Raw genomic sequence first — 25,683 nt, 5'->3', positions numbered from 1 at the left:
TGTGTTGTCAGAGTTATGATGAATGTGGCTTAATTATGTGGTTGTCTGGTTTACAGAGACTTTAGATAAATTGTGGATGCAATAGTTTTATGTTTTTGACAACATACATGAATGTGATCAGCCTTCTCATTTTCAGGTGGATAGTAGCTATAAATTACTGCTTGTTTACCAAGTTTAGCCATTGATTTTAACTGTAATTGCCTCTGTAATTAAAGAGAATATACATTATTATTTCTACTATATTTTGTAAAAGAAGACTGGAAACAGCCTCATAAAATTCATCCTTATGTTTGTCCAACCCTGTCCACTGAACCCTCCTGGATTCTCTTGCCTCCTAGTTTAAAAAAAAAAATGAGAAGGCTGGTTAATGCTCCTTGCCCATTTGTTGACAGTAATGCTGATTAGGATGACACTTTTCAGAGCAGTGTTATTTCTTTATCTTGCCTCACCCTCAGTGATCTGCAATGAACAGAACCTCCCCAGTGCCTCAGTATTTAATCTGATTGAATTTTACAGCAGTATTATGCTGTACTTTTTTGTTAGAATTATATCCATAGAGGTGTAGTTTTAAGATGTGGAATTGATAGTGAAATATATTTCTGTGTTAAAGGTGATGATTGTCTCTCATTTTAGGAGATTGGGGTTTGTAGGGTCTAATTCAGCATAATACAGGCATTCCCCAATTTATGAAAGGATTCCTTTCTATAATTTTTTTTGTAAATTATTCTTTTCTTTTTTTTATCATATCTCATTTCCTCTTAAACTCCAATTATAAAAGCTGAGATATGTTTTAATGAAATTAAACCATTCCTTAAAACATCTTAAAATGTTACAAATTTTTATTGAAAATTGTTTGTGTACAGTTTCCTCCATTTGTAAAGGGGACATTGGCTGGCACGTTTTGTGAGATGTGGCATTACTGTTTATTTATATTGTAGTAAAACTAGCAGAATGGGCAGAAATACCTTTGCAATAGTAACCAGAACAAGGATGCTAAATAAGCAGCCCTCCTCTATCTGTGAATGTGCACATTACCTGCATGGTTATAGTTTTAATATAGATTACCAAATAGAGTGTCATTGGCTCCTATCTGTTGTTTGGTGGTGCCACTTCTCACTAAACACCAGCCACTGTACCAATTATAAATGGAGACAACTGTACATGAAGATTGTAAGTTTATATGATCATTGTCCTTTGAATGGACTGGCTAACATAATGGTTTTACATAACACACCACTATCGGGAAAGGTAAAGATTGTTGTATAGTATGTGTATACATTATTGTATAGATAAACAAAACTGGGTAGAAGAAATCTAGGATGAGTAACGATATTATCTTTTCCATTTTATGGTTTGACCACACACTATGAGTGTGCCCCACATGATTGAACTTAACAAGGACCAGTCCTTCCTCAAATGCCATTCTCAGTTAATCCTGCTCTCATTCTCTTAGTTATCCCCATGTTTATAGTTTCTTAGGCCACCTTTGTCCTTTTAGCACTTTATATGTTTTTTATGCAGACAAGTGGTAACTAACCTAAATTTGTGGCACCCCAACTAATACTGTAAGAGTTCCTCATTAAATAATGTTTATGTTGTTAAGTTTTCAGCAATTTCGGTAGTGAGGGTTGATAGTAACTAAAGAGGTTTAACAAAGGTTTTTCATTCTCAGTACCCTGTGACCAATTAACAAAAAAGTTAATAGAGACAATGCAGTTTTTACTTAAGTTGAAGTATATACTGCATCTAGGATAGGAAATTGTTTACTGGCATCATTGATCTGGTTCTCCTGTCAAAAATATGTACCTTGGGCCAAACTTAATGACATAATTAATGCAATAAAATGCAGATGGCTTTTAATATTTCATTATACGTTAAAAGAAATAGAAAGGTACTTTTTTCAATCTCTGCCCACAGCTGTTTTCAAAATTATTGGTCTTATGAACAATGTATAGACTTATGTCACCAGTCAGAAGGTAAATATGTGTTAAACTAGGTTTTCTTTCAATCAAAAGATGGCAGCCATATTGGAAAACCTGTTACCAGTAACGCGTCCAAGATCACGGGGCCATCCTTTTATCCCCATGCTCCCACATGTAAGAAATGTTAACATTGATATCCATAAAAGTTAAATTTAACTCCCGCGTTTTTTTTTGGGGGTATCCAGTACTGTATTATTATTTTTATGTATTTATTTATTAACTTTTTTTTAAACTTTGTTACCCTTAGCATGTGTATGTTGGAGTAGCTACATAATACTAAAATCTTGGTTAACATTATTTATTTCTTGATGCTTAATTTTTTGGGTGCGGGTGTTACTTCTAATACTGTGCGTAGATTATGTGTAAATTTGTGTATATTCTGTCCTTGATTTTGTGGGATTGCCTTTGACAACAACTTTATCTGAGGTTCTTTGTGCCTGAAGACTAAGAGAAATAATGTACATGTATGCTACACGAACACTCTCTCTCTCTCTCTCAAACCAAAAAAATACATTATTGAAGGACCTGGCTTTCCTTGGTCTCTGATTCATATGCAATATATTCATTGGCAATTATACCATGAATTCAAGGCTTGAGTTCTATGTTTGGGATGCATGTTACTTCTAGAAACTAGAGAGCTTGTGGTGTTTAAGACTTGGTCACCTTTGGGATAGACTAATTGGGCAAATTCTGATAGTTATGTTATTTTTTTGTAATGTTAATTGTAATCAGTGTTCAGTCAGCAAAATGAGTTCCTGAACAGCTGGGCATGACAGATTTCAGGATGAGTACTATGGCTCTTGTCATCTCAGAAAGGTTGGTGTGCCTAGTTGCGAAGTGACTCAGTGTATCGTAATAATATATGTTGTTCATATATACAGTATAATATTTACAGGAAAAAAGAAGTAATTCAATTTGCAGTAAAACTTCCTTAGAGAGCAATGTTCAGATTTCTCATTGGTTTTGTTGTATTATATTACAGAGTGTTCGAGAACTTTTTAGCCAACTGTACACTTAATTGTAGAGTATAAGTTTTGGTGTTAGTATCATATTTTATAACTACAGTATACTGTAGTTGACTTTGTAAGATGAATTAAATAAGGTAGATAATATTGAAATATGTTAGGCAGATGAAAAGCATCAGCATTGCAGAGACGAGTGTTAAACTAAAGACCATTTTAAATTAAATGTTATTTTAGAGAAGTATTTTGTAAATTCCTTGCAAGGCTGGTTTAAAACTGCAACAGAAGAATGGAACTGGTGTTTTCAATCAGGCAGCATGTTACATACATATTTTATTTATTGCATTTTTTTTAATAGTAACGGTAGCGAAACCAGCTCCAGATCTACAGTGACACTGTACTTCACTGTAATATTGTACTGTACCCGGCTAATGCTAAGTACCGGGTAAGCATATTATATGTAGTTAGGGTCTAGTGACAGGGAAACGCTGGTGTAATTTGGAAAAAAAAATTTGTGATTTATCTTAGTGTACAAACCTTTAATAGTCCAACTAGGTTAATTGAGATAAACATTATCAGTAATATGCAGTCAGTGTAGGAAAATCAAGAGATTTATACTGAATCAGAAGAGTAATGTGTAAAGTAACAGGGGCCCAGGAAAATAGTACTAACTTTGAAAAGATAGAAAAGGTTTTAAGTAATGTTTGATGGGTTTGAGGCCTTGAATCATTAACCCTTCACCCTCAAAGTTCATTGTCATTTCATTGGTGAGTAAAACATGTTCACAGTATGGTTGTTTATGTGTGTATACTTCTCTCATAAAAACATTATTAAGAAAGAGGTGTAAATATTGTACCTTAAGATGTTAAATTTGCCTAATGTGGCATGTTTTACAGGACACTACTGTATTGCACTTATGTCCAAAAAATTATATACATGATCACCCAAAAATGGCAATAGAAAACATAATAGACATGGAAAAAAATGAGAAGGAAGAAAATTAAAATATATTTTGGACACTTAGTAAGGCATTATAGATTCCTTGAAACAAACAGATACAGTACAGTATTGCTATCTGGGTCAGTAGATTGAATTATTAAGAACTTTACTTCTAAACTCTTAGTGCTTTTTTCTTCGCTCTGAATTACTAGGGATGCTGGTCCTGTTCTACCCCAGGAGCAGATATTACAGTGATATACCCATAGTACTTTGAAACACAAAAACAGTGTAGGGTATCCTGAATGTGAACCAGCAATATTTAGGATAGAAGCCAACACTCTATCCCCTTTGCCACTAATGTAGACTCCTTTCAAATATATGTGAACTTATTTTATATTAAATGTAAAAGTTTATGTACCCTTAAAAGCATATAATTTTGTTTAAAAATCATGTATATTGGGTAGGACTGTACAGTATTGTACATATAAAGACAATAAGTTGCTACTGAAACCACTGAATTATTTAATGCTGATTTACTTGTTTATAGTGTAAATAACAGTGTTTCTGGCATTCTGATGTACTTTTCAAGGGTACAAGGTCTTATGTTCATTTCAAAAGTCATTCATAAATTGTCAGTCCAGATTTAAGAATTTTGACTTGGCATACTGGTGTGTTTGCTTAGGCTTAACTTATACTCTCTGGGTGTGTTGTACATTAGACATACAGTACAGTACATGTACTTTATTAATGTGTAGGTTACACTAGATCAGGTGACATGAATGGTAAAACAATATATTGTATACAGTATACTGTAGTAGCATTTGTGAAAGATATGTCAATTACTGTACTTAAGTTACAGCATATTTACCTTAATACTGTGCCATGCAGTATAATTAAAGCATGTAGTGTACAGTTATAGACATTTTTCACTAACTTAGATGTGGTCTATGATGTTAGTACTGTATACACAGTGACACGTACAGTATGCTGAATCTACTATTTTAATAATAGAAATAAAACAACAATTATGTTATATAACAGAATTACATGTGTTAATGATTTTGAGAGAAAATATATATTGCCATCCAAGTTGTAGACTAGCTGAGCATATGGAGAGATGATGCCACTTTATACAAAGCATCTACCGGTACTTTAATCTCTGCTAATACATTACTGTATCACCATGACACCTGCTCTTATGATAGTTTAAAGATTATATTAATATCCCAACTTTGTGGTGACTCCAGGATGCAACAAAAGGCATTCATTCACCCCTGAACTTAGCAACTTTGGAGTTCACAATTAAGGTTTGAGATTAATTGCAAGCTGGAGATTTTGCCTGTCGGTATGTTTTGTGTCGTTGAGAACAGTAAAATATTTCTTACCCCCCTTTTTTTCTTCATCCTCCCTCTTTCATGTAATGTACAGTATGGATTTTTTTATTTATTTTTTATTTTTTTGTATGCATGTTATTGTATGATTGTTCAACTTTGATTTACGAGAGTGTTATTTGTATGTTAACTTTTGTGTTGGCTTGTAACATGACTACAGTTTCCCTCTTTTTCGAATTAATTTTAACTTCACAAAAAAACTACAGTACTTCACATGGTATAACTGTACATAATTCTGTGATATTGCTGGATTTTACTGCATGAAAGTTGTTAATTGCACCATAGCTCTTGTGAGAGAATGGGGCCAACTCCAGAGGCATGTCTTATCAGAGCCAATTCTAGTCTTTTCAATCATTTTCAGGTGGAACTTAATGCCAGAAATATTGAAATATGGACAGGTAGATGTGATAGTGTTGGGGTGTTCTTGCTGTGGAGGACTAACTTTTTGTATTTCTGTAGCAATGCGCATCAATGGTCATGGAAGTCGTGTGCCTCGTCACCACGGTTACGAATCCTCTTCCATGATTAGCTCTGATCTAGAGTCTACTAGCTTTTTTGATTCTGATGATGATGCCTCCAGTCGTATCACTGCCACAACTACAGGTAAGGATTTAATTAATCCTCTTAGGATCATGAACTATTTCTATGCAGTCTCTCCTCGACTTATGACAACCCGGACATACGACGGCCATGGTCGTATCAAAATATTTTTCTTATTACGTATTTTTGAATTCCGATGTTAGTGATTGCGCTGTGTACTGACAAAATTTAGTTTGTAATTCCCTTTAAAATGGCTGGCAAGTGTAAAAGTGAGAGTTCTCATGGTGCTGAGAAGGAAAAGAGACACCCATTTTAGAATTTCTATGTACTGTGTTATTTTTGCCTTTTCGACTTACGACCTGGTCATCGGGACGGAATCCCGTCGTAAGTCGAGGAGAGACTGTACTGATCATAATCTATTTCTATACTGTACTGATACACTGGTCAAAAACTTTCTACAATGTAATGTACTGATCATAAACTATTTCTACACTGTACTATTGTACAAATCATAAACAATTTCTACACTGTACTGATGTACTGATCATAAACTATTTCTACACTGTACTGATGTACTGGTCATAAACTATTTCTACACTGCACTGGTGTACCTTTTGGCCAAGAGTAATGAACTAGAGCTTGGCTTCCTAGGTTTGCACATTTGTGGTCAATTTAAATTGATTCTATCTTTGTAAAAGGGAATGCTAAAAGTTCATACAATTTTGCCTGCATATGTCAATGATTGTTAATATACCCAACAAGGTTTTCAATCATATATGTATGTATAAAAAATTTATTTCCCCCCATATGCTTAATGGCAGAGACCAAACACGTAAGAGCTGGGCATATCAAAGAAGGTTCATATCTGCTTCATATGTCGGGCAGCTGCCCACACTTCTCATTTAACCTAAAGCACTCACACTCGTGGCTGTAGCATGTTTGTGTGTGTTTATTCTTATTTATTTATATATAGTACTTATTTATAATTTGTTATTAATTTTGACTGATTTATTCTTATCTTATACTTGGGGCAGTAGAGTATAGGTTGTGGACTGCATCCCTATTTTTTATATTCAGATAGATTAGAAATTTATGAAAGTAGCCACATTATGACAAATTATGAATTGTGAAGTTATGAATTATGGTAGTTTTACTGTACAGTATTTCACTTTTTTTCTCTGCACACAAAGTCTGACCAAGTACCCTCTTAATAATTTGCTTATGGGACAATTGGTTTTGCATATCACATTTTTGCACTGTAAAGGTTTTCAGGAAAAGAACCTTTGTGTTGAATGAGGATTAGTTGTATGTACAGTATACTGTTAGTGTTATAATGGTTTTGTATTATACATTATCTGTTTAAACAGGAAGCAGCAGCGTATCAAGACTCCATGCTCGCCATCGTCGGAAAAAGCAGCGGCGTCACCGTCTCCAACCCGCCATGTCTCGCACCTCCTCTATATCCTCAATCACCGACTCCACTATGTCTCTTAACATCATCACTGTCACTTTAAATATGGACACTGTAAACTTTCTAGGCATTTCCATTGTTGGCCAATCAAGTAAAGGCGGCGATGGGGGTATTTATGTGGGATCTATAATGAAGGGGTAAGTTGAGATGTTATTTTTACGCAAGTTGATTCATTATTGTTCATCAGTTGCTATTCACTACTAGGGTGAAGGAAGATCCAGTTTGTAATACTGTACCTTTTTATAATTTTCTAATGGTGAAGCATAGTATTAAATAGATTTATTGATCTCTTTCCATGAAGAACTGTACTCAGAAGCCCATATTGGGCACACCCAAGTGTGTACCATCCATGGTCCATCACAAAGTAGAAAGAAAAATTGTCATTTCAGTGGAGCAGTAGCGTTAGATGGTCGTATTGAGCCGGGAGATATGATATTACAAGTTAATGATATCAACTTTGAAAATATGAGCAATGACGAGGCTGTTAGAGTTTTACGAGAAGTAGTCCAAAAACCTGGGTAAGTGTTTTACTTTGTTTTTCCATGTTTTTAAAATATGTTTTTTATTCTGGCAGTTCCTTTTGTAGCAGGAATGTCTTACAAAGTTGACATAAGTTTAACATTGTAAGATTGCATATCATTTCCTATTGTTAACATAGTCCATGTACAATGAAAGACAAAAGTCGTGTTGTGAAATTTGGTGAGAACATATGCCGAAGGGCTCAAACTTTTGGTGCGCACCTGCCTTGTGGTAGGGCTCTGATAATGTTTCGCGAGTTATATTTAATCTTCGGACAAAACCGCGACACGACTTTTGTCTTTGATTGTACAGTACATGAAATTCTCATTGTTTCGGAACAACATTAATGAATTATTTTTCTTTTTCCCCCTTTGTGTTTCACATATACTTACAGGCCTATCAAGCTTGTTGTTGCAAAATGTTGGGATCCCAATCCAAAGGGATACTTCACCATACCTCGCACCGAGCCTGTCCGGCCCATCGACCCCGGTGCGTGGGTTGCACACACTCAAGCATGCCGAGGAATTCCAGGTTGAGTGTAGCCATGTTTTATTGTCTTAGCAGTGCTACTAACAATACCTGGTGATGCACTTAGAGTAGGAAGGAGCACTCAAAATTGCAAAAGACACCTGGAATTAGCATTTATTATTTGTAGAATGATACATACAGATGTTCTAATAATCTGGGAAGGCTGCACAGTTTCTTATTGCTGTTTTTCTGTAGATTATGTAAATTGCTTCTTCCAGGTTTATTCCTTTTAACCTCTTTAAGTGTTAATTAAGAAATACTACTAATTTATGGAGTATCTTTGATATAAAATTGCAAGAATCTTAATGCATTATAAGACTCGACTAAAATTTTACTACATAACAGTTTATGTAGAAAAGTTAATAGAACATTTTATCAGTATGATGCATATTACAATAGTTTTACTGTTAGTTTGCCAAATAATGTACTTATCCTCTTGGTACAAATATACTTTGAGACAGTCATTGGCTTTTTTTTTTTTTTGCTCACAAATATTTATTTGAAACTCCCAGTTTTCTGAGAATATTATTTGTTCTCTTCTAAGGCTCTGGGTCCTTTCATCCTAATTAACCAGTTAAAGTATATATATATATATATATATATATATATATATATATATATATATATATATATATATATATATATATATATATATATATATATATATATATATATATATATATATATATATATAATAAAACCTCCATAATTTGGAACAAAAGGGCTCTACCCTTGTTGAAGTAAGCCAAAATCTGAATTGGGATTATTTGTGTACTCTGCTGCTGACGTAATTTTATTATACTGTAGTTTAATTTGATCAATGTTTTTATACTGTATGTTAGTGTTTAACAACAATAATGTAGTTCAGCAGTAAGGTAGGATAGCTAAGGTAATAGTTTACCTTTCTTGCTTGCCTTGATTACATCATTTAGCATTTTATGTAATAGATAAAAAAGTTGTTTTGTTACTTTCTCAATATTACAAGATCAGCATATGTGAATTCATTTATATGCAAGTACCCTTTTCCTTGTAGGTTTGTCAGAAAATAGGTTGGTACTGTAAGCCTCCTTTATGACCAGGTTAGTCAAATGAAGAGCAGGTTTCTCACTGGTTGTGTGGCTCCGTAACTCATCACCTCAGGCGCCAGTGATTGCTGTATTCTAATCCCCCATTTCTAGATTTAACCCCATTTGGTAAGTTTTGGATTTTATGGGTCCAGTTTTGTAGGATTTGGTGGGCATAATATATGAATAGCTCCTAACTGGTTTGGGGAAAGTTTGGGTTTTAAGAATCAAGCCATAATTTCTCTTTGGAAATTATTCTTACTAGTCTTGAGGTGAAGGTCCAGAGTTGTGTATATTTGTACCTTTTGGATGAAGCTTTTTAAAATTACAAAACCAATACATGATTTGGTATTATAAAGCATGTGCTTTGTATTCATAGGAGTGTTTAGTCTCAAAATATATTTAGATCATTTTCTAAGTGTATGAGTGAACAGTAGATAATTAATTTTGATACTAATGTGTTCTAGATAATAATGGTAAGCCATGCAATGGTATGTATTAGTACATTTAATATTGACATTAACTTTAACACTCAAAAAGGCCCTCCTCTGCCACAGAATGAACACACTGGGGATGTTCTTGAAACTTAATTGCTAACCTGCAGGATCTGAAAATATTTGTTTCCTGGTGTCCAGAGTTTTTGAAGGTCTGACTTCCTGGAAAAACATTTAAAACTCACACCAAAATCCTATTTATTACTATATTATTATTTTTTTTTTTTGGCATATAAAAGTGGAGACTGAAGAGTTCAAACATTCGCTGATCTTTTTTCCATTACTCACCTTTAGCCATGTCACCTGTTCAGAAACCTAAATTTTGTCATCTTCCTGGTGCTCTGGGTACCAGGATATTGGACATTTTCAGACCCTGCAATTTGTGGTATTTTGAGGGAGTGTTCTTTTAAACTTGTTTGCTGACCTGTGGTATTTTGAGGGTGTGTGGTATTAGTAAGGTGTAGTGTTGCCCTTGACAGGAGAGTTTCCTGGTCGCCCGCCATCAGTCAGCACCCTCACCTCCACCAGCTCCTCCATCACCTCCAGCATCCCTGAGTCAGAGAGTAAGACCATCATCTTTTTTCTTTGTGTGTGTGTTCCTGTTTTCCCTCATGATGCCCCTCTCCTCCCCCAGCAACTTCTCTACTTTTTCTGTATAATAGTCTTCCCTCAGGAAATTATCAACTCTTTCAGGATATCCCCCTGCTCAAGGACTTTTCCTCCCTAAGGGTTTTTGCCTCACTCCTGAGATTTTCCTCTCAGAATTTTTTAAGGAACCTTTCCTTCCATGCAGGAGTTCTTTCATCCGTTCAACAACTTTTCTCCTTTTCTATGACTTTTCTTCCCAATCAGAAACTGTTCCTTCACCTCATAAATTTATTCTTTCTTCATCAGGAGCTCTTTATCCTTCTGGTGGTTTACCCCTCCCCCAGTTTTATACCTCCCTCTCATTAGCTTTACCTCCCTTGGTGAAACTTTTTCTTCCTCGGGAATTCATTCTCACTTTTAGAAACTTTTCCTCCTCTGAAACTTTTTTGTTTCATGAGTTTTCCTTCTTCTTAGGAACTTATCCTCTCTGTGGAAGTTTTCTTTCCTTTCAGAAACTTTTACCTCCTGTCAGAAACTTCCTCAGTCTTAGGAACTTTTCCTCCCACTGGAACTTCTCCTTTCTCCCGGGCATTTTTGTTCCCTCCAAGGAACTTTTCCTCCCTCTCAGAAATTTTGTTTCCTCCCTCAAAATTTATCTTCCTCTCAGGAACTTAATCTTCCTTTACCAACCTTATCATATTCCATCCTTTATAAATTGGAAAGTTTAAGATCTATACATTGACATTGCTTCAGTTACATCAACTGTATATGTTGGGTGAATGAAAGTGCAGCATGTGATTTTTCAGTTTAATTTTCATATGAAATGAATGTCAGTGATTCAAACCCTCAATGTATTGGAAGTTTTAATCATAAGGCAGTTTAATAGGTGCTTAAAATTTACTGAAGAAGACTTATTTAGAATTTTGTTTTTCTCATTAATTTTATTAGAATAAGGCTTCATCTTTTTGGAGGTAGAACAATCTTGGCTAATATCTTTTGTGACTTACAGGACCATATGAAGAAATGAAGCTAACGGTAAATACGTCTATGGACACCATAGTGCGAACGATGGCAGCTCCTGATTCTGGTCTAGAGATCAGAGACCGTATGTGGCTCAAGATTACCATACCAAATGCTTTCATTGGTAAGTTGAGACACGATAATATCCTTCAGAGGGTAATATGAAAAAGAGGTGACAGGAAGATTAATAATCTGCTGTAAGCAAAGTTATTTTTTTTAATGATAAAGAGGGACAAGTTGTCAAATATATTTCTCATTCAAATCAAATCTTACTTGAATTGTTTAAGTACTTTGGTCTTGTAATATATATACTGTACTGCACTGTTCAGGGATATTTTTACTGTTAATGCTGATATAGATTTTTATATTTTTATATAAATTTTAATAGTAAAGCTAAAAGAAAGTGGGTTTGCTTGTGTAAAAACTAAACTGAAGTGCAAAATATCTTAGCAAGTGATGCAAGAACTTCTCTTAGGAATTTTATTTTTGTTATATTTATGTAGAGAGAGGGTGATTCAAGTCATTTTTGATGGGATTGTAATGCTATTCATATTATACAAGTGATATAGAATGCACCTTTCTGATTTCTATACTGTACGAGAGTTTCCATGAACAGGAGGTCACTTAGGTTTCTTGGCTCCAGGAAGAATAAAGTCCCTATTGATTGCTGGGCCAAAGGTAATAGTTAAAGCTTTATAGTCAACTGAGAGGATTACTTTGAGTTTTAAGGTTCTATTATTATTTTTCTGCTAATACATCTCATTTGTATTTTATAGGTGCAGATGTAGTAGATTGGTTGCATCAAAGAGTAGATGGCTTTCAAGATCGGAGGGAAGCCCGCAAATATGCAGCACAGATGCTCAAGGCAGGCTATATTAGACACACCGTAAATAAAAAGGACTTCTCTGAACAGTGCTACTATGTCTTTGGTGATCTCTGTGCCAGTAAGTTTTTTGCATTCATAAACCATACCACCTACCTTTCTTATGTTATTTAACAATTGTGATACAGTACTTCAAAAAACATTCTTATACAAACTACAGTACATGAAAAAAAGGCAGCTAAAACCATTAAGAAAACACTAAATGAAAGTTTAACATAACTTCCATTTGTATAGATACTGACTGTTTGGCCTTAACACTTGCCATAGTGTGCAGCCTAACTAGGATTGCCTCTGCCTGCCCCTTAGCAACGGAGCTCCCACACTCCGCTCCCTCCTCCCGCTCAGCCTGCTAACTCTCGTGCACAAAGAAATGTTTATTCCCTATATGTGTTTGAACTCATGATAATTACCCTGTATATCTTTTACTTTTTGTCTCACAATATATATATATATATATGTAGGATGGCCGAGGGAAGTAAACCTCGACCGAGCAGAGAGAGAATATGTATGGTGATGCAGTGGAGAATAATTAGAGTTAAAATGGAGAACTGTACTGACATGCCCTAATGCTTTCTTTAACTACACAGTATTCTACTTGATAGTTCTTGGTACAGTATTACTTTTGTATATTGGGGTATTACTTTAGTTGTAGTGAAACCTCTTCATTTTGAACTGCCTCTGTAATACAATATATTTAGTCAAGAGTAGGTAAGAATAGTCAATAGATGTAAAGGTTTAACGTTCACATAAAGTTTCCAGTGGCAGATTATGCACTATATGCTTCAACGCCAACAGCCCACCACACAAATAGAACAGATCGTGTAGAGTTCATGTACTGTATTTGAAAATAAGATTCATTTGTAATAAATTTTGGAACAATTGCATATTAAATCAACTTTTAGGGTTATACAGGGTGATTCAGCAAAGAGTACATTAAATTGGAGGATGAAATCCTTGGATAATTCTAAACCACAATGTGTCTTTAGTAAAATATCAGATTCTGCAGTTTCCATGTTACAATACATTTTAGATGTTGTGAAACCCACTTTGATTTCACATTAAATTCACTCTCATTAATACAACATCTTAAATGTATTGTAACATGGAAACTGCAGAATCTGACATTTTAGAGACATTGTGGTTTAGAATTATCCAAGGATTTCATCCTCCAATTTAATGTACACTTTGCTGAATCACCCTGTACAGTACACTAAATGTTAAGATGGAACACATAACAGAAGATTTTGATATCTCAGGACTAATGACACGTGATTACTTACCTCTCTTTGTACTGTATATAAAACCCGTACAAATAATTAAACTGTATTATACAGATAAAATTTCCAAATAAAGTTTCTTTTCATAAATCTGCTAGTTCTTTATAGTCGAGTAATTGCTGCTTAACTCTGCACTACCTTCACCCCACTTACTGTACACTTTTCAATTTTCTTATTAATTCAAACAATAGTTTATTTTCCTCTTCATGGTAAAGAGAGCTAAACCAATAAGTAAAGGCCTAATAAAGCTCTCACACACACATTAAGGAAAAAGAATCAATCATTTCCCAAGTTAGTTCCACTATACAGTGGTCCCTTGGTTAACGAACACAATTCGTTCCACAGTCATTCGTTAACCGAAAATTATTAACTTTATCATTACTGTATTTGTGTGTTAAATAGCTGGATGTTCCCCTAGTCTGTGCTAGGCAGAGGTTGTGTGAGCATAGCCCCTGCCTGGCTGGTACCAACAAGGGTTAGTGGCTCCGTTAACTTCCAGTAACAACTATAGAAGCTTTGCTATTTCTAAGTGATGAATTTAAACATATTTTTATTAGTACTATACATATTCCTCTTTTTATGCACGTGTGTGCGTCCGTGCATCCTTCCTTCCTTAAAAGAACTGCTAACTACATGCTATTCTTATATGCCTGGATAAAAAAGACATGTTTAGTTATCATGTGAGATATTTCAGAAGTTTGGTTAAATTCAAACTTAAAGTCAATTTTGTACTATTATTATTTGGTTCATATTATTCAAAATTTGAATTTGTATGGTTTACTGTGTACTTTTTTTCAGGCTTAGCAGGTTTGAAGTTAGGAGAAGAGGATACTTTGAGTGAAGCCGATCGGGACACACTAGCACCATTACCGCCTCCCTCTGGCACTTCCCCATGGGGTGGCCCACATATGCCCTATGCTGGTACCTACGTTCCCCCTGCCACGGGATACACGCCTATGCCATTTAATTATACCAATGAATCCTATGCATTTAATAGAGATGGCAGTACTAATAGTGGTTCTGGTAAGATTTTTTATGCTTACTATTAGGTATTATAACTTTAAATTTTCCTATACCTTTTCTTTACTGTTTGAATTTGAAATGTGTATCATGTTTGAAAGACATGAGTTTACAGTAATCCCTTTCCAACCATTGAATTATGTTTTTTAATTCGCCTGTGGTTGGTAAAGGCTGAGTAAGAAAAATAAATGAAAAGCGACTAAAGTTGCAAGGTTGTTGGATCCTGGAATTAGTACTCTTTAGTAATTCACTCGGAGGTCATCTGGGAACCAGTGTGTCAAATGGGGGAGTCTTTTCTATACACTTGTTCTTGATTTTAACAGTTGGACCTTCGACAAAGCCAGACACCCCTTCCCCCCTAATTAATCTGGACAACTAAAGGTTCAGTTGGAGGGGAAAATGTAGTAATTTAGGTAGCCGTGAAAAAAAAATAATAATAATAAAAGGTCACAAAATAACCCGTGGCTGTTGTAGTGTATGATATGAAGGATTTAAAAGAGGTTAGAGAGGGAAGAGGACCTAAGCATGGTAGATGTTGATAAATTGTTATTTGAGGAACATAGACACATTGAAGTAAACAAGATGAACCACATGGGGGACCTGATCCAGCAAACATTCCCACTGTGCTGAGCTGGAAGTCTCTTGAGTTGACTGTAGAAATTCCTGAATACTGTGGAAACTCAAAACTGTAGATGGTAAACCCATGATTTGTGCGAGATTGCTGTATTATGTTATTTTTTCATTAACAAAATATTAGATATTGATATTTATTGACATTGTCTATGGAACTTTCAGGTAGTAGTGGTGGAACCCAAAAGAAAGTAGAACGAAAATCTGCCTCTCCAGCCCAGAGTGGAAGCGACAGTGAAGCAAGTCAGCGTAGCGCGCGCCGGTTAGGGAGTGGTGGAGGTGGCTCTGGTAGTGGCAGTGTTGGTGGTGGTGGTGGAGGTGGTGGAGGAGGAGGTGGTGGTGGAGGCACTGGGGGAGGTTCCAGTGGTTCAGAGAGATCAACTGCCACCACATTGTCCCAACAACCACCACAACAGCCACTTCTGTCACATCCCACTCTTCAGCACCCAACAGGTGTGCCTCCATCGTACCCTTCACATCCTCCAGCCCATCTCTCTCATACAAAAGGATTACCTCCTCTTATTCCATCCCACCCTCCTCCTCATACTATCCATCCACATCCACCAGGCATTCCTCCCCCTCATACCACCCATCCACATACACCAGGCATTCTTCTCCCTCCACATAGCCACCCTCATCCCCCTCCACCAGCCTATTCCCTTCCTCCTCAGTCCAGCCAGCCACATCCAGCTCCGCCTTCCCGTCCTGTGGAACAGATGAGTCCTGACCTGGCTGCCAGTACCAACAGTTTCAACATGGCCATGGACAACCCCTGCAACTTTTTTGTTGATTCTGTTTGAAACTTTGTTTGGTTAGTATGTAACAGTTTGATTTGTTTTGGTTTTTTTATTTTTTGGGGGCCTTTTCTTTACACACTTATAACACCTTGGTAACCCTTTACTTCTGCAGTGAGCTTGAACCTATAGAAAACCTTTATTCACACTGTAAAGCAACTCTGACTTTCATGTTTATTTTTGGTTTTCTTTTACCTTCTCACAAACAGAATGAATTATGCATATTGCTAATCATACAAACAATGCACAAACACAGCTTGCATACTGCTAACCTCTACAGAAACCCCATTTATAGGATGGCTAGGTCAGTATGTAAAACCTTCTGCCAATATTTCAGCTACAGACCATTGCCATGCCCTCAGGCATTATAGATTGCAGTAGCAGTTGATATATGAACTGAAAAATCAAAATTTTGGGTTGGTGAATGCATGGAAATTATGAGGATTATCACTTCAAGCATTTACTTCATAACCACAATAATTAAGAAAAGTCAGAAAGAATATGATGGTCAAGCTCTGGGAGCTGCCATCTGGTAAAGGGATCCAGGTTGGCAGGAAATCTTTGATTACCTCAAGGAGTTATGACCCTGGTTTGCCAGCTAAGATGGTACTGTACTTAAAACTCCTACATAGTATACTCAGTTTCCACTCGGTGAAAGTGGGTTGGTGATAAAAAGGGCATCAATCCATAAAACTTGCTTCAAATTTGCCCAATTGGAACCATACCATAACCCATGCGAACATGGTAAATGGCAGTAAAACGATGGTGGTAGTGAGAAAGACACAGTTACTGGTAATAACAGAGGTAAAAAAGGATAAAGCATTCATTTATTGATAGAACAAAACAAAGCTGACTGTTAATGGGTGAATATGGTAATATGGTAAAAGATGAATCATTGATGGGAGGATGATCATTTCCATGGGTGACTGAGGTTTGTGCAAGACATTTAAGGATAAGATTTTATGACGTGGGGAGGGACCATTGGGTGTGAACGTCGCCTAGTGGTCATGGAACTATTGGGGGGTAGGTGTTGGGAGGCAGCTGGATAACATATAGTAGCCAAAAGTCGTATTTCCCTGAAGTAGTATTAGCATTCTGTGGGAAACCAATTGTTTGATGGGGTTAGTTCTTAATAAAAATACAGGTAATTAGGGTATTGGGCTATTTATGTAATCAGACTATATTTATTTATGAAGTATTCCTCTTGCAGAGTCTTGTGACTCATGAGAAGCTAATGGGATGTAAACTGGAAAAAATTTTAAATTATTATACTGTAGTGTGCCAAATACCTGTGAAGACTAAGTATACTGTAAGAGGTTTTATTTATATGGTAGCAAAGGATGTACAGACTTGGAGAGAGAACTTTATTTCTAATGTTTCGTTGAGAAGGACTTTATTAAAATAAGAACATTTAAGGAGGCCATGATACTTCACAAAGGAAGACAATAGAAGCATATGTCACTCTCAAACCAAACATAAACAGCAAGGCAGGAAGCATGGCCTAGGACCACACTAGGTGTCACCTGATTTGTCAAATAGGTGATGAACGAAAACAGACCAACGAGTGGACAAGCTTGAGATCAGGATTAGAATAATAAGTGTCTGGTGGACACTCATGTTCATTTCTTTCATAAAGTCCTCCAACAAAATATTTGAAATAAAGTTATCTCTGAGTATGCGTTTCCTTTACCAACATATAACCCTTTGTCCATACAAATCATCTTCATAATAGAAATTGCTTACTATAGCATTGATTTTTTGTATTATAGCTTAAAATGTACCATTAGATGCTAAGGTAAGTAAATTAGCTTATTCTGGTGCTATGCAGGCCTACCTACATACTCTGTTTAATACAATAAGAATTTCTTTATTGTATTGTGTAGGAAGTAAAATAAATGTCAAACTGAGTTTGAGAGTGTGTGTGAAAGCAAAACTTGAACCTAATATACTGGTAGGCCTAGGGTAACAGATGGTTGACCCCAGGAAAGAAAACTTATCCCAACTTAAGACCCATAAATTCTTTAAAGCCAGTTTGATCATGGTTCCCAGGGTTCCAGATTTTAGGGTTCATATCTGTAGTAGCTGAAAAACGAAATTGTTCTAATTTGTGTGTGTGTGTGCGCTTTTTTTTTTTTTTTTAAGTTCAGTTTATTATACATTAACTCCATGCCCCTTCATTACTTTTTTTCACTCCTTGGTTGTGGGTTTGAGCTTAAAAATCATAATTTTGTTAACCGTGTTATTCCTTTGGTACTGTATCGACTTACAGTCTAAAAATGTCACATTTGAATGATGCTTAGATTAGCATGAATATAAGAATAATTTACAAGAAATAATTCTTTACATGATCGTATCTTTCAGTGAAAAGTAACAGATTTGCTTTATGACATGAAAGTCATATGTAAACATTATTATTGGTTTCAAGGAAAACAGTTAACATTCGAAAATTATTATTTATTATCACTTCACATTATGTTTTGGCTTGAATTTTATGATGGATTTGTTCAGATTAGAGTAAAAAATTACAAAACATTGTATGTGGATAAATTAATTTACACAGAAAACTCCCAATATAACGGACCAAGGCTTTAACGGACACACTGACCAGTTTCATACAGTATCATGGAATCTGGACGTTAAAGTAAAAAATGATGGACTCGCGTCCATTCATATACAAATATTGCGACAATACCTCCATTTAGCCCTACCCTGCATAATGCTGATTCATTATAGAGCTCTTTGATCCTCTCCTGGGGTTATTTATAAAATAAATAAATAAATAAATGAAAGCCATAATACAAGGTAGAAGTTAAAAGACAGAATACTCAGGACTCTCCTACAGCAGCCATACTGTACTTGTTTGCAGTCTCTCTGCCAATGAGAGTGGCATACCCATGTACTCTCACAGCCAATCAGCACTCCCCTCCTTGTGTAAAATTTTCATGATAGCATTCAACTTACTTGACATGCTTGCACTTTATATGACTGATTTCCGCATATTAAAGTGAATGTCTGTGACCCCAAGTTATTTTTTGCAAGAAAAAAAGTATGAAAATCCATAATATGTACTAGTCAAGTCAGCTGTTCACTTGCACCTGACAGTGCAGCAGTCATTATTACTCATTCACCCCCCCCCATGACTTACAACCAACCAGTACTGTACGTATTACTAACATGTAGTATTGTAGAGCGACTTCGTTTATTCTGCTCAGCTGCAAACTGCCATTCTGTCACCCCAGTTTGAATGCATTTGCATCCTGCAACTGGGTGGTGAATGCTAGTGGTGATGATGAGTGTTGGTGGTGATATGGTGTTTATTGGTGGTGGTGAAAAGTGACCCACATGGCCACTTCAGAATATGTTGTTATATACTGGACCTTCGGCTTTAATGGACTGGCTTTCCCCCCAATTAGTCCGTTATATCTGGGGTTTACTGTAATTTCATAATTTAAACATTATTATCCACCTGAACAAACAGGTATTCAGGGGATGTAGGAATTGTACTATCCTGTATCTGTATTTGGTTGGCTTTTTTAAACCTTGTTTTATTTCTTGCCTTAAATGAATTATGTGGAAGTTTGGTTAATTTAGTATTTTATGATGATTAGTACTATAGTAGCCTTTGTATATTGGAAGGCCATATTGGAGTTGTTTAAAATAATTGTCTAAATCTCTGTAATGTCATTTAATCTTTAATTATTTTATCTCTAAATTTGGTGAAGTGCTACTTGGCGTGTGTGATGGCTTGTTAACGTTGCTCAAACCAGACATACTAGCTTTAATAAGGCTAGAAATATAGTTATCATGGCTTAGTAAGTATGAAATATAGATACCATAATGATCTTAAAACAGAAACCATAAATATCTATCTCCCTCCTCTCCCCCTAAAAGAGAGATAATTCAGGTCAGGTATAGTGTCTGTTGTCCTCCACTTTACACCACCACCCACTCCTTCCCCTTTTCAGATAATCCAAAATCCTGATGGTAAACCACCACCAAACATGTATACTGTACTCACTTCCCTTTATGTGATCCTGGTCATTTATTCTTGCCATATTTTTCTGTACCCTCATTATCATCAGTCCCAACAATTTTTGTATATTGTGGCACCAGTCTTGAAGATATACAGTTTTATACAGGGGGTCCCCGGGTTACGAACAAATTCATTCCTGAAGATGCTCTTAAGTCGGATTTGTACGTAAGTCGGAACACATGCTATGTGCATACCTTACTTGCAGAACAATGTTTTTAATCCCAGTATATCATAGCCTAAGTCCTTATATACAACTAAAATCACTTAAATTAAGTCAAAAGAAGAAATAGAATGACAAGATACAGTAAATGAAAGTAAAAATAAGTCATCAGGTAAATAAAATACTGTAAATTTCAACTTTAACCCAGTTCGTATCAGCGGGCATTCGTAAGTCGGGGACCCCCTGTACTGTTTAAGCAGATTTCTAGTAGAGAATTGTTTTCATTGAATGATATTCAATGAAAAGAATTCTCTTCTTTAAATACATTATATTTAGTGATTTTTTCTATAAATTGCAAATTATAGATTACACATGAAGAATTTAACAGTTTTGATTCTTACCAATCTTCAATAGGTTTTATTAATTTCTTGTGTCTCAAGTACAGTATATCCAGAGACGATTTACAGTATTGAATATTATATCGTACTATAAATAATCTTCTGAACATAATTGAAAGGGCAATCATGCAAAGCCAAAAGACATTACAGTACAACAGTGATATCCCCATTAGCTCTTCCAGGAATGAGAAATTTCCAGGTATTGGCATAAATTTCTCATCCCCGGAAAATATCCTGCATCCCCAGAATTTTTCCAGGTACTTGGGTAAGTTTTTTGAGAGTCTAAACAATGCATCTTGCACGGACAGACACTATCACACATTCCCGGAATGTTACTGGGTGCTGGAGAAAGTTTTCCAAGAGTCAAAGCTCTGCATCTTGTATGGACAAAAACCACTGTACACATACAATATGTTGTAAATAAACTAAATATACTAAATAGACACTATATAAATAAACAAACTGTACTCGCCAGCAGATACTGTTGTCTTGAGCTTGTGATGCTGGCAAGCCTATGTCCTGTACCATCTACTGTAGCAGGTGTTACTAACTGTTACTCTCCTCTCCCTCCATGAAGGAAGGATTTTACACGCACTGTATATTATACATGATGTCGCGAAAAGTATTGTGATGTATGTACAGTCTCGTTTAAGATTCTTCGATCACTGCTGGAGACAGGTGGCAATTCAAGGCTGTTTGTTTAATATAGTATGTAGTAAAAATTGTGAATAAGTGTAAAAGTAATCGGTTACAAAATTCCCCATTGCTTAATTTAATGATTGGGCTTTGTTGTTTTTAATTATATTATACTACGTACTATAGTAAACAAACGGCCTTGAGGTGCCAGCAGTGTTCGAAGAATCTTGAACAAGACTGTATATATAATTGTACATATTTCTTATTACTAAGTATGTATTGGAATATTAAGTTGTATATAACCTTATAATCCTAGTTATTCAAATGTGCTAACAAAGTACTGTAAGTGTTTAAATATGCCGTGAAATGAATGGGCAATTAGAGAACTTATTTGGTTGAAAATGGAAATTTATAAATCTTTTAAACTACGATTTGCTTAATTACCAAATTTAATAAAAACCTACTTCGTAATGAAATAATAAGTTTACTGAATATAAACAATTATAATTTATAGTTTAGGAGATAATTTAAATTAGGCCTTAACCAACCCTTAATGGACCAGACACTGAGCCTCGGGCAAGGAAGACCCGCCAACCACCAGATGTTCTAGTAACTTATATCAACCAATTTAAAACAGTAATTCACCTTATATTAATCGTGCATCTTAAGACTTAGAAGTCATCATGACAGAATTCATTCTAAGAAGCCCATGGGGTCCAAATGATCTATTGTACCATTTTATAAGCTAAGGAACACATATTTGTTATATCTTAGAGTACAATTTAGACTATCTAAATCTGTGTTGTCACTGGTACTAATATGCAAGTGCAATTCAGTTCGGACAATGTTTTGGCCATTGCATCTTATGACGGTGTAAGTAAACTCGAGTTATCACGTGTATTGGGACGACTTGCGACATCATCAGTCGTCAGTAATGGTTAATAACACGGTTTAAATCATATAATCCCTTTGTTATTCAATTATACCAGGATATGCCATGAAATAGGTCATAGACTACTCCCATTATATAAACTAAACAGTAATCATATGTAGTTTTCTTCAGAATTTTAATAGTGTAGCCGTGGTATTTTTATTAGCTGCAATGGAGAAGGTTCTCGTATTTTTACTTAGCGTATTACCATGGGATCTGCAGTCCTACCACCAATGTGTATTCATAAATCACTATTCCAAAATTCCTGGCACAAACACCTCTGCATACTAGCCTGCAGTAGATTATATACTGTCCACTCTGCTGAATGTATGGTTCAGTTTACATAACTTTAATCACTTTTTATGTCTTAACACTGCTTTAACACTATTTTTGGCCGAGTATGTCTTGGTACAGTAATGTACAGTACTGCACAACACAAGTTGTATACAAAAACAGCAGCGACCAAGGGAAATAACCTTGTACATTGGCACATGAGCCTATGGATTAAGTTACCCAAGCACCCAGCACATAGAGACCTAATGCAATCTCTTGGAACTCACGGAAAATTTGTTCCCATGCCCAGACCATAGAGAGTTTCCTGGAATTTCCTGGAAGGCTCAAAATCCATTCCAGCTATTGGAGAGTTCCAAGAGACCAGGAATTCCAGCTAATGGGGAGATTACTTGTATATATTTGATTTTTTTCTATATTACCTATACTGTATCTGCATATTCCATAATATTTTTAAATAGCACATTGTTTGCTGACTTGAATAAATATTAGTCAATATCTCAACATGTTTGTTCAGTTGACACTAATCATGTGTAGATTTTCAGCTTGGTATGCAGTATTTCACTAAAAATGTTCTTCACTTCTTTCCAGAGGAGGACATTCAAGGTTACCAGTTTAGTGACCGCAGCTAGTCACATTGAAGGTGGGCCCCAGACAACCACAGCCCGAGCTTAAATCTCAGTGGAAACTGTGTCAAATATCGGTGAAGCCGCTTAATGTTATCAGCATAAATGATGTTGCAATAAACTGCTTCTTGTTGCTTCTAAGATGGCCTCCCTAGATTTTGGTTTTTAATCCGTATAAACCAAGGCATTGTAATGAAATTTAAGTAGTGGTAATGATAATAGTGGAATAACTTATGAGCTCCAATAATATATTTTTTTAAGTGTACCAGTAATTACATACAGTGCAGCACAAGTTAATGTTACTCACGTTCACAGTTCATCATATTCTCTAATAATTTATTCAAGATAAGATTTCGTACCTGTCATTATTTCACGAGGTATTTTCCCACATTATCAAAAGTGGTCGTATGGGAGGATACCAGGTCTTTGAACACAAATCAGTTCATGAATACATCAAAATAGCTGCTAAAGTGGGTGATAACATTATTCAGGTTTTGCTATTGCTTAGAACAGCAGGTGGCCAAGAAAAATGACAGTGACATTTAGTATGAGACACATGTGTTTCATCGCTTCATCTTCAAAAGTCATAACAAGTCAGGCAAGAATTCTGTCTGTACCTCTAAGGGGAAATTGAAGATGTGAACCTATGTAAGATTGGTAGTGAAAATTTAACAATTTTGCTCTATCTGGCTGTATTCTCTCTAGTGGTCTTCAGTTTTATGGAAAACACAAGAATATGAAATACAGTGAGAGCTCTTGGTATATGCATGTTTTTTTTTAGCAATCTGGCTTTGATGTCAATGCAAGGAATATGTTGCAAAAATATTTTTTTTTTATTTTTTTTTTTGCATAGTCAAGTTGAAAATCAAAGCTACAAGTGTTTGACAACATACAATAGTTATTTCCTATTGTTGTGAAAAAAAGATGACTTTAATGTTGAAGGTAATCCAATTTTAAAAGTGCAAATTACTGAAAAAGGATTTTCATAACTTTAAAGTGACTTCCAAGTATTGCATTTCTACAGATTCGTATGCAATAATTTGACACAGATGGCAATTTTGGTTGTGGAGTTTCAAGATACTGTAGCTGACTCTGCAACTGGTTTATGCAACTTTGTATTAGAATTGTGTTTATGACTTGTAGGCTACAGTAAGTATAAAAAAAAAGTCAGTTCTTGAGCCTTGTACTGTACTTGAAGTCATTAGTTGTCATTGTTTTGTGATATATTAAGACTCCATTGGTGGGTTCACCAGGAAGTTCATCTTTTGGGTCTGAATCAAATCAACTAATGAAAAATGGAATAAGTATTGCTTATTAGCTCACCTTATCTTTTCTGTCAAAAAAACAGGAATGGTAAGGATCCTAAAGAGTGTTAAGGGAACAGAAGACAGGAGCAGTGTGTAAATTATGGGCGGAAGGGCCGTGACTGCATGTTTTATGTTTGTCACGGCGTTCCATAAAATGCAGCTATCAGATTATTAGGTAAGGTTTTAGTATTTTTTTAAACTCATTTTAAATGGCGGATATAAGTTTGAGTTATAATCAAATGTATTGAGTAATATTATTTATGTGCAAAAACTTATGTGTCTGTGATGAGCAGGTGCATTTCTTAAAGATCATTGAATTTTTATCAACTTTGTTGAAAGAGATAATAAAATGTATTTTATTAAAATGTCTCCATTCAGATCTTTTTAACTTTGCTTGGAATTTTTCACAATTCATGTGAATTTTGAAAAATGTATTTCCAATACTACTGTGCCACAGTAACAGTATTTATTAAATGGAGAATCATGGCAAAGAACTTCACACGTGCAGGAATGAGAGAATCAGTTAGATTGAATGAATAGCTTTGATAAATTGGGATTAATAAGTGGTTTTGATTACGTAATGTTCATAAATATTGTTTGTAATTCATCAGCTTTATTTATGCATTTGTCATATATTGAATTCACAAAATTTTAAAAGTTTTCCCTTGTTATAATGTGTGTGTGTATATATATATATATATATATATATATATATATATATATATATATATATATATATATATATATATATATATATATATATATATATATATATATATATATATATATATATATATATTAAAAAATGGTGAACTAGCAAAAAAAAAAATTCTACCAAAGAAAATTACCGAAACATGTAAACTGCATCAATGTTAGATTATCACAACTAATGGCTGTATTCAAGAATGTGAAGTGCAGGGTATCCTTGTAGGCAATGCCTATGGTTGGTATTCAGTTTATGAGATTTCGGTTGACGAATTCGCTCCCATAAGGATTTTCAGTTCTATTAATGAGTACAACTTGATACCAAATTAACGACAGCCTTACGAGAAACACGCTTTGGTGCACGCATCAGCTGATCGACCAGTCCGCCAATACAGTAATCGGTTCTATGTTTACATTTGGTTCCAGTGGAGTAAATATCGAGAAAGTTGTGCTCTTGAATATTTTTTGCATTTCTTATAGTACAGTACAGTATT

The 25,683-nt window shown here is 35.2% G+C and overlaps 1 protein-coding gene across 9 annotated transcripts in view; it reads left to right on the top strand.

Annotated features, from left to right (window-relative positions):
* Positions 1-25,176, top strand: part of LOC121871060 (segment polarity protein dishevelled homolog DVL-3-like) — a 41,448-nt gene extending 16,272 nt beyond the window's left edge. For 4 of the 9 annotated variants that reach the window (XM_042373168.1, XM_042373166.1, XM_042373167.1 and 1 more), the window contains 10 exons: positions 5,734-5,877; positions 7,182-7,422; positions 7,675-7,803; positions 8,199-8,335; positions 10,370-10,453; positions 11,488-11,622; positions 12,275-12,442; positions 14,457-14,681; positions 15,474-16,119; positions 23,143-25,176. In XM_042373168.1, the coding sequence (XP_042229102.1) occupies positions 5,734-5,877; positions 7,182-7,422; positions 7,675-7,803; positions 8,199-8,335; positions 10,370-10,453; positions 11,488-11,622; positions 12,275-12,442; positions 14,457-14,681; positions 15,474-16,108 (1,898 nt within the window). In that variant the 3' untranslated portion in view covers positions 16,109-16,119; positions 23,143-25,176. Of the gene's footprint in view, positions 1-2,015; positions 2,097-5,733; positions 5,878-7,181; positions 7,423-7,674; positions 7,804-8,198; positions 8,336-10,369; positions 10,454-11,487; positions 11,623-12,274; positions 12,443-14,456; positions 14,682-15,473; positions 16,120-23,142 lie in introns of all 9 variants that reach the window. The other 5 variants (XM_042373162.1, XM_042373164.1, XM_042373161.1 and 2 more) reach the window with 3 other exon arrangements.
* Positions 25,177-25,683: the final 507 nt, after the last annotated feature.

The sequence above is a fragment of the Homarus americanus genome, unplaced genomic scaffold (genome assembly GCF_018991925.1).
Source record: "Homarus americanus isolate GMGI-L3 unplaced genomic scaffold, GMGI_Hamer_2.0 scaffold52512, whole genome shotgun sequence".
Lineage (NCBI taxonomy): Eukaryota > Metazoa > Arthropoda > Malacostraca > Decapoda > Nephropidae > Homarus > Homarus americanus.
Note: the sequence above shows the minus strand (reverse complement) of the source record. Positions and strands in the feature narration are given on the sequence as shown.